This window comes from Rhamphochromis longiceps, linkage group LG7 (assembly GCF_057381845.1).
Source record: "Rhamphochromis longiceps isolate RC_006_pf linkage group LG7, R_longiceps_female_GT1.1, whole genome shotgun sequence".
NCBI lineage: Eukaryota > Metazoa > Chordata > Actinopteri > Cichliformes > Cichlidae > Rhamphochromis > Rhamphochromis longiceps.
The window spans coordinates 17528427-17542660 of record NC_140563.1 but is presented as its reverse complement, the minus strand read 5'-3'; the positions used below and the strand labels follow the sequence as shown (position 1 = coordinate 17542660).

The 14234-nt window shown below is 45.1% G+C and overlaps 2 protein-coding genes across 12 annotated transcripts in view; one reads left to right on the top strand and one right to left on the bottom strand.

Moving 5' to 3' along the window:
- The window catches only part of LOC146665140 (uncharacterized), a 7760-nt gene extending 592 nt beyond the window's left edge, over positions 1-7168 (top strand). For 5 of the 11 annotated variants that reach the window (XM_085412627.1, XM_085412626.1, XM_085412625.1 and 2 more), the window contains one exon: positions 179-2089. In XM_085412627.1, coding sequence (XP_085268753.1) covers positions 768-1832 — 1065 coding nt within the window. In that variant the 5' untranslated portion in view covers positions 179-767 and the 3' untranslated portion in view covers positions 1833-2089. Of the gene's footprint in view, positions 2090-6562 lie in introns of those variants that run through there. The other 6 variants (XR_014912565.1, XR_014912563.1, XR_014912564.1 and 3 more) reach the window with 6 other exon arrangements.
- LOC146665139 (uncharacterized) overlaps positions 1-14234 on the bottom strand; it is a 31003-nt gene that overhangs the window by 6406 nt on the left and 10363 nt on the right. The window contains exons 18-20 of the mRNA XM_085412629.1: positions 13461-13525; positions 10383-12369; positions 10242-10301 (exon numbers count right to left, since the gene is read on the bottom strand). Of these exons, the coding sequence (XP_085268755.1) occupies positions 10242-10301; positions 10383-12369; positions 13461-13525 (2112 nt within the window). The remainder of the gene's footprint in view (positions 1-10241; positions 10302-10382; positions 12370-13460; positions 13526-14234) is intronic.

Below are 14234 nucleotides of genomic sequence, written 5' to 3'. Positions count from 1 at the left end.
CAGATTGTATGTTGTTTTATTGCTTTTGATTTGTAGTTTGGATTTTTGTTACACCACTGGTGGGAGGCCCTTTTTCTAGCTGTAGATCACCAGTGTGGTCCTGCAGTTGGGTTATCCCCCGGTGCTACACATTAGTTTGTTGTAATATATTAAAATTTTCTTTGTTTCTTTTATTCAGATGCGGAGTGCCGACGTGGAGGAGACTAGGGTGCCTTGGTGGTGGGATCCCTTGAGTGTACACACCCGCCTTGTTTAGTTTATTAGTGTGATAGTGTGTTGCACCTGTGTGTTGGTGTGTTTTCTTTCTTTAGTTTGTGTGTGGCATCCCTGCCCCTCCACTGGTAAGCCTCAGCTCTGAATACCCTTTTAAGCATATTTGTACTTGAATATTTATGATTGTGCTTTTATATGGTGTTTTAAATAATTATTAATAAATTGTTAATTTGTTTATTATTGAACCTCGTCTCTGGATTGAGTATAGCGAACCCAAGTGCCTTTTTGGTGATTTAGTGTTGTTTCCAGTATTCTCTGGGTGAAATTCCCAGGGTGGCGTTGTCGTTTAAAACTGAAGAGTATTTACCTTATATCCCAACCTCGTCTCGCCACAAACTTGGCGTTGTCGACAGGATATACTCTTTAAAACAGAGACGTGTGTTCTTCTTTTTTTGTTTGGTGTAACGTAAATTGTTTTTTTTATATTATTTTGTACAGAATAAAGGCAAAGCAGCAGTTACTTTGGTGTGGGATTTCACAGCTGTGTTACAGAGATGGAGGAAGAGTTACAGGAACTCAGGGACTTGATCGCGCAGCTGAAAGCAGACAATGAGAGGCTGCGTCAGGAGAGGGCTGTTGGGTCAGGTACTAGTGCTACACCTTCTACTTCAACTGCATCATCTGTTAACCCCCCAACGGCTGGTGTCTCTGTAGCAGAGAGACTAGTTTTTGTGCCCCGTGACAGAAAGTGCCCTATGTTTAGAGGAAAATCAGGTATAGGGTTGAATGAATGGTTGGAGGAAATAGAAGGTTGTGCTAGAGCACGTCATTTGTCTTTGGCTGATAAAGCATTTTTCCTGTTTGACCACCTAGAAGGAGAAGCACGTGAGGAGATTAAATATCGCTCTAGTGCAGAGAGGACTGATCCTGCTAAGATAATTACTATATTGCAAGAACTTTATGGCTGTTCAGAATCCTATGTAGCATTGCAGGAAGCTTTCTTCTCTAGAAAACAGCAGGAAAGTGAGACACTGCAAGAGTTTTCCCTCGCTCTCTTGGGTCTTATGGAGAAAGTTAAATCGAGTGCCCCCAATGGCATGCCCAATGCTGACGTTTTATTAAGAGATCAATTTGTTGAACAGGTCTTAGATAGTACCTTGCGGCGGGAGTTAAAGCAGTTAGTAAGGAGGCAGCCCACACTGACATTGCTGGAGATTAGAGGGGAAGCTATTAGGTGGGAACGTGAAGGGTTGCCTAGTGGCGTTAGGCATAGAAGCAGTTCTGTCCCTTCTGTTTATGGCATTCAGTATGGGGTCCATAGCGGTCCTTCAGGAATAGCCCAGTCTACCCATTTGTCTGAGATGAGCGAGATGAAGGAATTGTTAAAGTGCCAGCAGGAGCAACTTAATCAGCTCACTCAGAGCATTGCTCGATTGCAGGGCCCCCATCGAATGCCTCGCTCAGGACGGGGCGACTCCATTATATGCCGTCGTTGTCAGCAACCTGGACATTTTGCTCGGGAGTGTGATGGGGAACGCGTTCCTCGTTCCCGGCCTCCTTCGCAGGCCCCTCTGCATAACCGCAGGCACTCTCCTTTAAATACGGCTTCGGAAAACTAGCACCCTCCGTATTGCCGAGCCACAGTTCGGGTGGGGTGTCTATTGGCTCAAGGGTTGTTTCTAATGGTCCAGAGGCAGTCTCGAAATTAATTTCATCCTGTCCTCATATAGATGTGGACATGGGCGGTATAAAAGTACCTTGTTTGGTTGATACGGGGTCCATGGTCTCTACCATTACTGAAAGTTTTTTCCGCCAGCATTTTGAGTCCTGGGGTCAAGAGCGTCTCCAAGCTTGTCATTGGTTGCAGCTTAAAGCGGCTAATGGGTCGTCCATTCCTTACCTTGGCTATATCGAGCTAAGTGTAGAGCTCTGTGACAAGTTTCTTCCACAGTGTGGTGTGTTGGTCGTTAAAGATCCTCCAGGTGCAGGACCTTCCACGGTTCCGGGTGTATTGGGGATGAATGTCATTCGGAAGTGTTACCACGAGCTTTTTGGGCAACACGGTGAAGCATTGTTTAGTTTGGGCTTTGTCACAGAGGCCCCTAAACCCCTTGTGCAGGCGCTGCAAAAGTGCCATGACGTTAGTATAAGAGCCCCACTGGATTTGTCTGGCCATGTGAGAGTGAGGGGTAAGCGAGCATGTTGCATTCCGGGTGGTGTAATGAAAGTAGTGGCCGCCACCTGTTCTGAGCAATATTCAGGTGCCACTGTGTTATTTGAACCTACTGATGTTAACTTGCCTGCTGGACTTTTAGCGTCCCCTGCATTGGTTCGAGTGGTTCGAGGTACTGCATACATACCAGTTGTTAATGTAGGGACTACGGCGGTCTTGCTTTACCCTAGGACCATTATAGGGACCCTGGAAGATGTTCATGTGGTCAGTTTGCCCGCTGGTGTGACAGAAGTACTCCCTAACGTAGCCACAATGGCATCTCACACCGCCACTCCTACTGTGCAGGATCAGATGGAAGGGATTGATTTGTCTAAACTGTCAGCAGAGGAACAGGGACAGGTGAGGTCTCTCCTTAAGAAATACAGCTCGGTCTTTTCTGCTCATGACACTGATTTGGGTTGCACTAACTTGATCTCCCATGACATTCCAGTCTTAGACGATATCCCCGTGCGGCAGCGTTATAGGCGCATCCCCCCTTCAGAGTACGAGGTTGTGAAAGAGCATATTAACCAGTTGTTAGGGGCCGAGGTGATTAGAGAGAGTAGCAGCCCCTATGCTTCTCCCATTGTGCTCGTTAAGAAGAAGGATGGCAGCCCGCGCATGTGTGTTGATTATCGGCAACTGAACAACAAGACAAGGAAAGATGCATTCCCCCTGCCGCGCATTGAAGAATCCTTAGATGCGCTGACTGGTGCCCGTTGGTTTTCCACCATGGATTTAGCAAGTGGCTATAATCAGGTCCCAGTTACGGAAGAGGATAGGCCCAAGACTGCCTTCTGTACTCCTTTCGGCCTATTTGAATGGAACCGAATGCCATTTGGGCTCTGTAATGCCCCTAGCACCTTCCAGAGACTAATGCAACGCCTTTTCGGTGATCAACAGTGCCAGTCTCTGCTTCTCTATCTTGATGACATTGTAATCTTTTCATCAACAGTATCGCAACATCTTGAGCGGCTGGATGTGGTGCTAGGTCGGCTTCAGCAGGAAGGTTTAAAAGCCAAGCTTGCCAAATGTGCCTTTTTCCAGCGGGAGGTTCGCTACCTAGGCCATGTCATCTCCGATCAAGGTGTCTTTACGGACCCTAGCAAGGTGGAAGTGGTGGCTAACTGGCAGCCTCCTAAGACTGTTTCGGAACTACGCTCCTTCCTTGGGTTTGCCAGCTATTATCGCCGTTTTGTAGAGGGTTTTGCCAAGTTGGCGGCACCTCTGCATAGACTGGTGGCAGAGTGGGGAGGCAGAAAATCAAAGAAGAGGTCAGAGCATGGTGTCGTGGAGAACTGGACTGCAGAGTGTGCTCAAAGTTTTGAGGCATTAAAGACTAAACTGACAACAGCACCAGTGCTCGCTTATGCAGATTTCTCTTTGCCTTTTATTTTAGAAGTGGATGCCAGCCATGCCGGCCTAGGGGCAGTGCTTTCCCAGGAGCAGGGAGGTAAGGTGAGGCCAATAGCCTATGCCAGTCGGGGTTTGAGGCCCACTGAGCGCAATATGCTAAATTATAGCTCAATGAAGCTGGAGTTTTTGGCACTTAAGTGGGCCATGACTGAGAAATTTAGAGAGTACTTGTTGGGCCATAAGTGTATTGTTTACACCGACAACAATCCTCTTAGTCACTTGTCTTCTGCTAAACTTGGGGCTACTGAACAGCGCTGGGCAGCTCAGCTCGCTTCGTTCGACTTCGACTTAAAGTACAGGTCAGGAAGGAGTAATAAGAACGCAGACGCTTTATCTCGCCAGCATCCACCTGATCCTCAGGAGATTAAAGCCATGGTTCCTGGTACAGCCTTGCCTGGACCTCTTCAACAAGCCTTGCGGCTGGGACCCGCTGAGGTATCACAAGCTGCCATTACAGTTTTGCCCCATCTCACTACTCCTGATCTTCATACCCTCCAACAGGTCGACCCAGTGATAAAAGAGATCTTGGTGTTCTGGAGACGGAAGCAGCGACCCAGCTTTGAGGAGCGACAGCAGCTTGCTCCACTTGCTCTGGTGCTGCTACGACAATGGGATCGTCTGATTGAAAGGGAAGGAGTTCTGTATCGTCAGGTTCATCGCCCTGACGGTGCCGAGGTGGTACTTCAGCTTTTGCTGCCTAGTGCACTAATTGAGCAGGTGTTGACTCATGTTCATCAGGAGCACGGCCATCAAGGTGTGGAAAGGACCCTAGCGCTTCTCCGCTCACGGTGCTACTGGCCAGGTATGTCTGCTGAGGTAGCTCGTTGGTGTCAGAGATGCGAACGTTGCCAAGTTGCAAAAGACACCCAACCAGCAGCTCAAAGTTTCATGGGACATTTGTTGGCTTCTCGACCAAATGAAATCTTGGCCATTGATTACACCTTGCTCGAACCTTCCCGGAATGGGCTGGAGAACGTTTTGGTGATGACTGATGTTTTCAGCAAGTATACATTGGCTGTCCCCACTCGTGACCAATGTGCTGCTACAGTGGCCCAGGTTCTCGTGACTGAGTGGTTTTCAAAGTTTGGTGTACCAGCGCGTATCCATTCCGATCAGGGTCGTAACTTTGAAAGCTCCCTGATCCAGCAGCTCTGCAGGTTTTATGGTATCGAGAAGTCCCACACTACTCCTTATCATCCGGCTGGAAATGGTCAGTGTGAACGTTTTAATAGGACTTTGCACAATTTGTTGCGGACCCTGCCAGTATCCAGAAAAAGAGACTGGAATGTATGTTTGCCCCAGTTACTCTACTGTTATAATACCACTCCCCATCAGGCTACTGGGGAAACCCCATTCTTATTGATGTTTGGGCAAGAACCCAGGTTGCCAGTGGACTTTCTGTTGGGCAGAGTACCGGACCCCATCAGTGGAGATGTGCACGAGTGGATTCAGGAGCATCAAGCCCGGCTACAGGTTGTACATGAAGGAGCCAAGGAACGATTGCAATTGGCTGCCGACCGCAGAAAGAGGCACCATGATAAAAAGGTGAAAGAGGCACCATTGAACGACGGCCAGTTGGTGTTCCTGCGCGATCTGAGTGGAAGAGGGAGATGTAAAATCCAAGATCGATGGAAACCCGTGGTATATAGAATCCTGAAGGCACCTAAAGGAGGTGGGGCAGTATATACCATTGCACCTGCAGATGATCCCAGCAGTGTGAAGCATATTCATCGTACCTTGTTGAAGGCTGTGGTAACGGCAGCTACACCATCAGAAGGGCCTGCTCCAAGCAGTAGCTCACATGGCCCAGAAATATCCTCCCCAGAACATGAATCATCACGTGACAGTGACCTGTTATTCCTGAGCATAGGAGCTCCTCAAGTAAATGTTTCACCATCTTACAGCCCAGTGGCAGTGATTCCAAGTAGCCCTGAGTTGTTGCTCCGGCCAGAAGACCGAACTTCCGATGTCCCAGCCACTTGTACGGTTACTCCGAGTGTAGCACCAGTTCCATCTAGCTCTCTTCCTGCTCCCTCTACGAGTTCTGATACAAGAAATGTGGTGGTGCGAAAAACAACCCGGTCCACAGCTGGCCAGCATTCAAACATCCATCATCTCCCAAGACCAACAGGGGAGGTGGCACAAGGGGCTGCTAACTCTATTTCTGAGCCTAGGGTACATGCTGTCTCTGCATTTTTTAGGCCTTGGGACTAATCTGGGTGTCTTTGTAATTCATCGTCGGGGCGACGATGCAAGAAGGAGGGGTAGAATGTGGCAGGATGAATGTTATCCCTCGGTCCAACCCACTTTTAGCCTGGCCCATTAGGGGGCGCTGGTATAAATAGTGGCCATTTGAGTGTCTCTGCATTGCTTGCCTGTGATCTCCTTTTTGGTCACCTGACTTCCTCGGTGTGGTAGAGATCGTTTGTGGGTTACTCCTCTAAAGTCTCCATCGCGGCTGGTCGTAGCTATAGAAGCCTCCTCTGAGCTATTCTGCTTACATTCTATGACCCGGCTTACTTGGTACGTAATCAACTTTTGTTACGCTCTCTGCCTTCTATTGTTCGTTTATAGTAATTATTTATTATGTTTCGCAGGAAGTGTGGACCTTAGTTTTGCGCTAAGCTACGCGAACTGAAGTGCTGCTGTTTTGCCTTGCTGTGCTTTTACCGTCTGTTCCCGTTGTGAGAATTCTTTCCCTGCTGCTGTCGGCTTTTACAGTGGACGTCGGCGTGGACAACGGCCATATGCATGCCGGTTATCGGAGTCAGCTGGCGTGCATATTGATCGACTGTTAACTTTTCGTCGTGTGGACGGCAAGTTGGAGCAGTACGGCGATTCCGTTTGCTCCAGATTTTAGAGTTTTATCCAGATTGTATGTTGTTTTATTGCTTTTGATTTGTAGTTTGGATTTTTGTTACACCACTGGTGGGAGGCCCTTTTTCTAGCTGTAGATCACCAGTGTGGTCCTGCAGTTGGGTTATCCCCCGGTGCTACACATTAGTTTGTTGTAATATATTAAAATTTTCTTTGTTTCTTTTATTCAGATGCGGAGTGCCGACGTGGAGGAGACTAGGGTGCCTTGGTGGTGGGATCCCTTGAGTGTACACACCCGCCTTGTTTAGTTTATTAGTGTGATAGTGTGTTGCACCTGTGTGTTGGTGTGTTTTCTTTCTTTAGTTTGTGTGTGGCATCCCTGCCCCTCCACTGGTAAGCCTCAGCTCTGAATACCCTTTTAAGCATATTTGTACTTGAATATTTATGATTGTGCTTTTATATGGTGTTTTAAATAATTATTAATAAATTGTTAATTTGTTTATTATTGAACCTCGTCTCTGGATTGAGTATAGCGAACCCAAGTGCCTTTTTGGTGATTTAGTGTTGTTTCCAGTATTCTCTGGGTGAAATTCCCAGGGTGGCGTTGTCGTTTAAAACTGAAGAGTATTTACCTTATATCCCAACCTCGTCTCGCCACACATGCATGGAGGGTTTCACCCCAAGTCCAGCACCCTGAGGCTGTACGCTAAGCGGAAGGAAGGGGGCCGGGGACTGGTGAGTGTCAGCACCACAGTCCAGGATGAGACAAGGAACATCCAAGAATACATTGGGAAGATGGCCCCAACTGACCGAGTGCTCAGTGAATACCTCAGGCAGCAGAAACCCAAGAAAGAGGAGGGAGACGAGGAACCATCATGGAAGGACAGGCCCCTGCACGGTATGTACCACCGGCAGATAGAGGAGGTGGCTGATATCCAGAAATCCTACCAGTGGCTGGACAAAGCTGGACTGAAAGACAGCACAGAGGCACTAATCATGGCAGCACAAGAACAAGCTCTGAGTACAAGATCCATAGAGGCTGGGGTCTATCACACCAGGCAAGACCCCAGGTGCAGGCTGTGTAAAGATGCCCCAGAAACAATCCAGCACATAACAGCAGGGTGCAAGATGCTAGCAGGCAAGGCATACATGGAACGCCATAACCAAGTGGCCGGCATAGTGTACAGGAACATCTGTGCCGAGTATAACCTAGAAGTCCCGAGGTCAAAATGGGAGATGCCCCCAAGGGTGGTGGAGAATGACCGAGCTAAGATCCTGTGGGACTTCCAGATACAGACGGACAAAATGGTGGTGGCTAACCAACCGGACATAGTGGTGGTAGACAAACAGAAGAAGACGGCCGTAGTGATCGATGTAGCGGTTCCGAATGACAGCAATATCAGGAAGAAGGAACACGAGAAGCTGGAGAAATACCAAGGGCTCAGAGAAGAGCTCGAGAGGATGTGGAGGGTGAAGGTAACGGTGGTCCCCGTGGTAATCGGAGCACTAGGTGCGGTGACTCCCAAGCTAGGCGAGTGGCTCCAGCAGATCCCGGGAACAACATCGGAGATCTCTGTCCAGAAGAGCGCAGTCCTGGGAACAGCTAAGATACTGCGCAGGACCCTCAAGCTCCCAGGCCTCTGGTAGAGGACCCGAGCTTGAAGGATAAACCGCCCGCAGGGGCGTGCTGGGTGTTTTGGTTGTTGTTATATATATGAATGAGGAAAGTGAGTATTTGAACACCCTGCTATTTTGCGAGTTCTCCCACTTAGAAATCATGGAAGGGTCTGAACTTTTCATCATAGCTACATGTCCACTGTGAGAGACATAATCTAAAATAAAATTCCGGAAATCACATTGTATGATTTTATAACAAGTTTTTTGTATATTTCTTTGTAAAATAAGTATTTGAACACTTGAGTCAAACTATATTAATATTGCCTTTGTTAACAATTACAGCAGCCAAACAGTTCCTGTAGTTCTTCACCAGGTTTGCACACATTGCAGAAGGTCTTTTGACCCACTCCTCCACACAGATCTTCTGTAGATCTGTCATGTTTTGGGCCAACACAGACTTTTAACTCCATCCACAGATTTTCTATTGGACTGAGGTCTGGAGACTAGTGAGGCCACTCCAGAACCTTGAAATGCCTCTTACGGTGCCACTCTTTGGTTTTCCTGGCTGAGTGCTTCAGGTCTTTGTCTTGTTGAAAGACCCAGCCAGAACCCATCTTCAATGCTCTGACTGAGGGAAGGACGTTTTGGCCCAAAATCTCACAATCCATGTCCCTGTTTATCTTCTCCTTAATACAGTGCAGTGGTCCTGTCCCCCGTGCAGAAAAACAGCCCAGAGCATGATGTTTCCACCCTCATGCTTCACTGTAGGATGGTATTATTGGGATGAGACTCATCCTTCTTCTTCCTCCAAACCCCAACAATGGAGTTTAGACCAAAAAGTTTTATTTTGGTCTCATCGGACCACAGGACTTTCTCCCATGACTCTGGATCATCCAGATGGTCCCTGGCAAACTTCAGACGGGCCTGGACATGGGTTGGCTTAAGAAGGGGAACCTTCAGTGTGATGAATGATTTTAAACCATGACGTCTCAGTGTATTACTGATAGTAGCCTTGCCAACGGTGGTCCCAGCTCTCTTCAGGTCATTGACCAGCTCGTCCCGTGTAGTTCTGGGCTGATTCTTCACCTTTCTTAGGATCACTGACACCCCACGAGCTGAGATCTTACGTGGGGCTCCAGTCCGAGGAAGACATTAGCCTCTTCCATTCAGGGGCGCCTGCAGGAGTCTTGCAGAGGGTACACACAGTCACCTGCACGCGCTCCATCGCGCACACGCACATGCGTGCACGCGCACTGTCGCGCACCGAGCTGCTTGGCAGTGGCTCTGGAGCCCTTTCCAGCTTTGTGAAGGTCTAAAGTTTTGTCTCTTGTGTCGTTGGACAGCTCTTTGGTTTTACTCATGTTGCTGCAACACTTTTGACAGATTGTGGGGTGCACATGTGTCTTTATGAAAGCTAACGGCATCAAACAGGTGCTGCTAAATTAGAATCATGAGCAGAGTGTAGTTGGACTGTTTAAAAGCAGAATAACAGGTCTTTGAGGGTCAGAAATCTGCATGATAAGCAAGTGTTCAAATACTTATTTTAAGCAGTAATATACAAAAATATTTTAATAAAATCATACATTGTGATTTCCGGAATTTTCTTTTAGATTCTGTCTCTCACAGTGGACATGTACCAACGCTGAAAATTTCAGATCCCTCCATGATTTCTAAGTAAATGGCCTGCATTTGTATAAATGGCCTGCATTTGTATAGCGCTTTTTCTAGTCCATAGGACCCCAAAGCGCTTTACACTACATTCAGTCATTCACCCATTCACACACACACATTCACACACTGGCGATAGCAAGCTACAGTGGGAGAACATGCAAAATAGCAAATACTTACACAGCAAAGTACAAACAGAACTGCAATAACATTATCTAAATATATAAAAATGTAAATTTTAAATATTTTATCAATACAACTACAAAGTCTATAACACAGAATACAATAATTTCAGTACCTCGCAATGTGGAAGCATCAGGGAGTTGCTGTGATCCAGTAGCCATCCCATCTATGTCATCTATAAAATTGAAAAAATGTTATTAGACCAACCATATTCACAAACACCAAGCCGATTTAACAACATATAAACCATGCATACCACCAATTTCATCCAGAGTTTTTCCTTGAATATCCTTCACAGTTCCCTTCTCCATGGCCATGAGCAACTTGGAGATCTTAGCCAGCTGAATTGTTGATTGGGGCAGTCGATAGTATTCTCTATGGACCCTAATGTCATGGCCGAGGAAATCGGCCAGCTGGTCTAGTTCATTATCTTTCAAGTTCATGACTTGGCTTATCGTGGCAATCTGTTTGCGAAGGTTAGTTGATCTGAGGTTCTGAGGATGTTCAGCTCCGCAAGCATCTGCAAACTGACCAAACTGCCCTCTGTAGTGACCATCACTACAAGGAATGGCGAAAAGGTACATATTGTTTTCAGATACCCCGCACTCTTTCCTCTTACTAACGAGGAGTGACAGGTTATCGGTCATATCAGAAGTCAGGATCACAGCCACCTTTCGTCCTTTTTTCCCCTTCAGTTCCACTCTGGCAAACTGTTGGCAAAGCCTTTTCTCAACTTCTGTAAGCCCAGAGCTGATGTCATCGTTTAGTTTGGACATGTCACGATCTTCAAAATTTTTGACAGTCATACGTGCTACTTCACCTTCCCTCCTCCTATTGAACAAAATCACTTGACAAAGGATCACCTTTGCTAGTGCTGCATAAGTTCCTGCTGTTGGGTTATCACCTAGTTTCTCCCTAGCTGATTCCACTTGCTGACCAAGATATAACTGCAGCTTCTGAACATCTCTGGTCAGTGGAAGGCTGTCGACCTTGTTGTATTTTGCCTCACTCAGGTTTGATAAGGCTGAATGGGAAACTAATTCAGACCACTTTGTTTCATGAAGTGTGTGAAACCTCCTGATTGAATCGATCGCCTCTTGATCCTCTTCCATGAGAGCACGACACATGATAATATCACTTATTTTTCTGAGAGAATGTCCAAGCTTCAGGGCCAAACTTGGGGCTTTGAATGTGCTGGTTTCAGTATCAAAACCTGAAACTCTCTTGACAGCATTAGTAAGAATAAAGAAGTTGGCTGGTTTTATTGCCTCTTCCATATTATGGATTCTTGTTGTGTGACGTAAAGTCACAAGTAATCTCCCAAGTTCCCTTACTTTCTGTCTTATATACTCATGCTTTGATCTGTCACTTCCATGCTTATTAAAAAGAGACTGAGCCAACTGCATAATATAATGATCATTCCTTATTGCACTAGACACATCATCCTTGTGCATCTTGCCCAGTACTGAGTAGAGTTCACTTGAAATTGGCTGAGACATTGTGGATTGAGTAGATGCTATACCAAAGACTCTATCTTTCAGCTTCTCTTCAGCATTATTCTCTGGTCTTAAAGCACATCTTTTCATATGCCGAGAAACTTCTTTTCTGGATATCATACCCTTACAGTATAAGCAGTACTCGTATGTCTCAGCGCTGCTGCTGCTCTTTTTTGAGATCCTTTTCACTTTAAGACAACCTGATCCTGTGGTTTTAACAGCAGAGTTGTGCTTGAAGTTACCAAGGTTTCGTAACCTTTCAAGATGAACTTTTCTGTCCTTTGATGATTTGGGTAACTGAAGCACCTGGGCGACTTCAGCATTTTCATTTACATGCGTCTCCAGATGACGTGCAAATTTTGTTTGAGGTTTTCCACACACAAAACAAAAATTGACTGTGCTTTTGATTAATTTTGTTGACTTGGTTGGGGATTCATTTTGGCTAATATCCACAGTACTCTTTTCGCTACATGCATCTTTTGTTTTCTGCTGGCATGACTCTGAGCTGTCTGGTTCTTGGTCGGGATGAAGATCATCAGTAGTTTCAAGATCATTCAAAATGTGCTCAAAGTTGTTCTTAACATCCATGGTCTGTTCTTTTTCAGCAAAAGTAACGCATAAATCAGGCATGCTAGCAGCATGGGAGTTTTTTGATGGTCCAGGTAACTCAATAGACAACTCTGTTCCTGAGCTTTCTGAATCTGATGCAGAATTTGGGATGTATTCTTCATCAGATGAGACATCACCCTGTTCGTAGATACAGCATAGATTAAATAACAGAAATAAACATGGGAAGGATAAATGCTAAATTGTTCACGTCACAGAGCTCGGGACGTAAACCAAAGTCTCTAGATGTCTTAAAAGTACTAAGAAATACCTCCTGATTTAAAGAAGAAAATGTGCAGCAGATATGTATTTTGTGCAAGTATTTTGATTCTGCTTGATCAATTTGCAATCTGTGATCGATTCAGTACTTTTTTGATATTTGTCCCATTTCTAATATCCAATTTATATTTTTTGAACAATGACATTAACAAAAAAAACAAACACAAAACAAAAAAAACTAAGACACCAGCCCTAACCTGGTCCCGGAGCCCCTCCCACAATGACCCCCACAGATCAAAATTTGTAAAACCTTTGAGACTAGATTGTATGAAACTGTTTGTTTTTTTGTTTGTTTTTTTTACAAAGGATTATAATAAAATCTAAGTAATATTTTTACAATGTGTTTATTTATTTCTGGCCTCTCTCACATAACTTCTACACTCTATCCAGTCCAAAATCTCTCTGCTTTCAATTCTCTATCTGAGACGACACTTACAAAACTGATTATCCTTATAATTTTGTGATGAAAGAAAAAGGAAGAGCAAGCAACATGTGGCAATCTTCACGAACTGCATCTACGTCAATATTAACTATATTATAATGAAGCCTGCGTAAATTCAACCTGGGAGAAACACCTGCACATCATCTCCATCATCATCATCATCATCATCTCAACTCCCTTCAGCTGCTCACTCCGGCGCAGCCAATCCGGAGCTCCCTCGCACCTATGCCTCCATTCAGCATCCGGGCATTTAAGCTCTTTCACCCATAGCTCGGCCTCTCAGCGTTTTCGCATCCCTCCACCACCCCTGCACCCCCATGCTTGCCCCCTGCCTCCATACCACCACCAGTGTCCAGACCCCAGCGGAAGACCTCCTACTTCAATCAGCAATGCTTTTATCAACAGTTTTCCCGCCGGGGTCTGACCGCCAAATATTTAATGTTCAATAAAGCATGTCTAATTCTTTCTCCGTATCTGAGTCTTTCCAGGTTGAATTTCACTGTACACTTACGTCGGACATATCCCAGTCTTCTGAAGATGTCTGGAGGCAGATCTTATGCCACACACAACGGCATTCTACAAATACAAAGAAACCACAGCATTAGACAACAACCGATGATTCATTAAGTTATAATTTAAAAAGTAGCGATCCCACACATCACAAATTATATTCACGAAGACCACTAAATATAAACAAGCATAAAGTGAATTTAAAACCAACGCATAATTCAGAATAAAAAGCAGATTTTTTTTTTAAGTTTAAGACACATTTTAAACTTATGAATATGATATACTGAATCATCCTAATAATAAATTTTTTCATCAGATTTGAGATATAAAACATTGTTATTTTAAAAACAGACTAATTGACAGACAGACAGACAGACATACATACATACATACATACGATCTAATGAGAAACAGAAAAGCTAAAATGTTTATCCTACATTAATTAATAAGGATTGAGATGAAAAGGACTTCTACTAAAAAGTCATTGAAAATGTGTAGAGACACCATCAAGCATTTGTATTGCAAATTGCCTGATTGATCTATTGGAATAGGTCTGGATTAATCAGACCCAGTACCTTATTGGGCTTCCTATATTGACATTGTAAGAAGTTTGCAAGTTTGATGCAATGTTTACTCAAAGGGTTTATTATCATCAAACATCATCTTCCAAGTTTGTGTGTATATGTGTAATTACAGAATGACAAACAGACTTGAGGGCAGTTTACTTCATACATGTTGATACTCTCTTAAATATAATTAAACATTTGTGCATTTT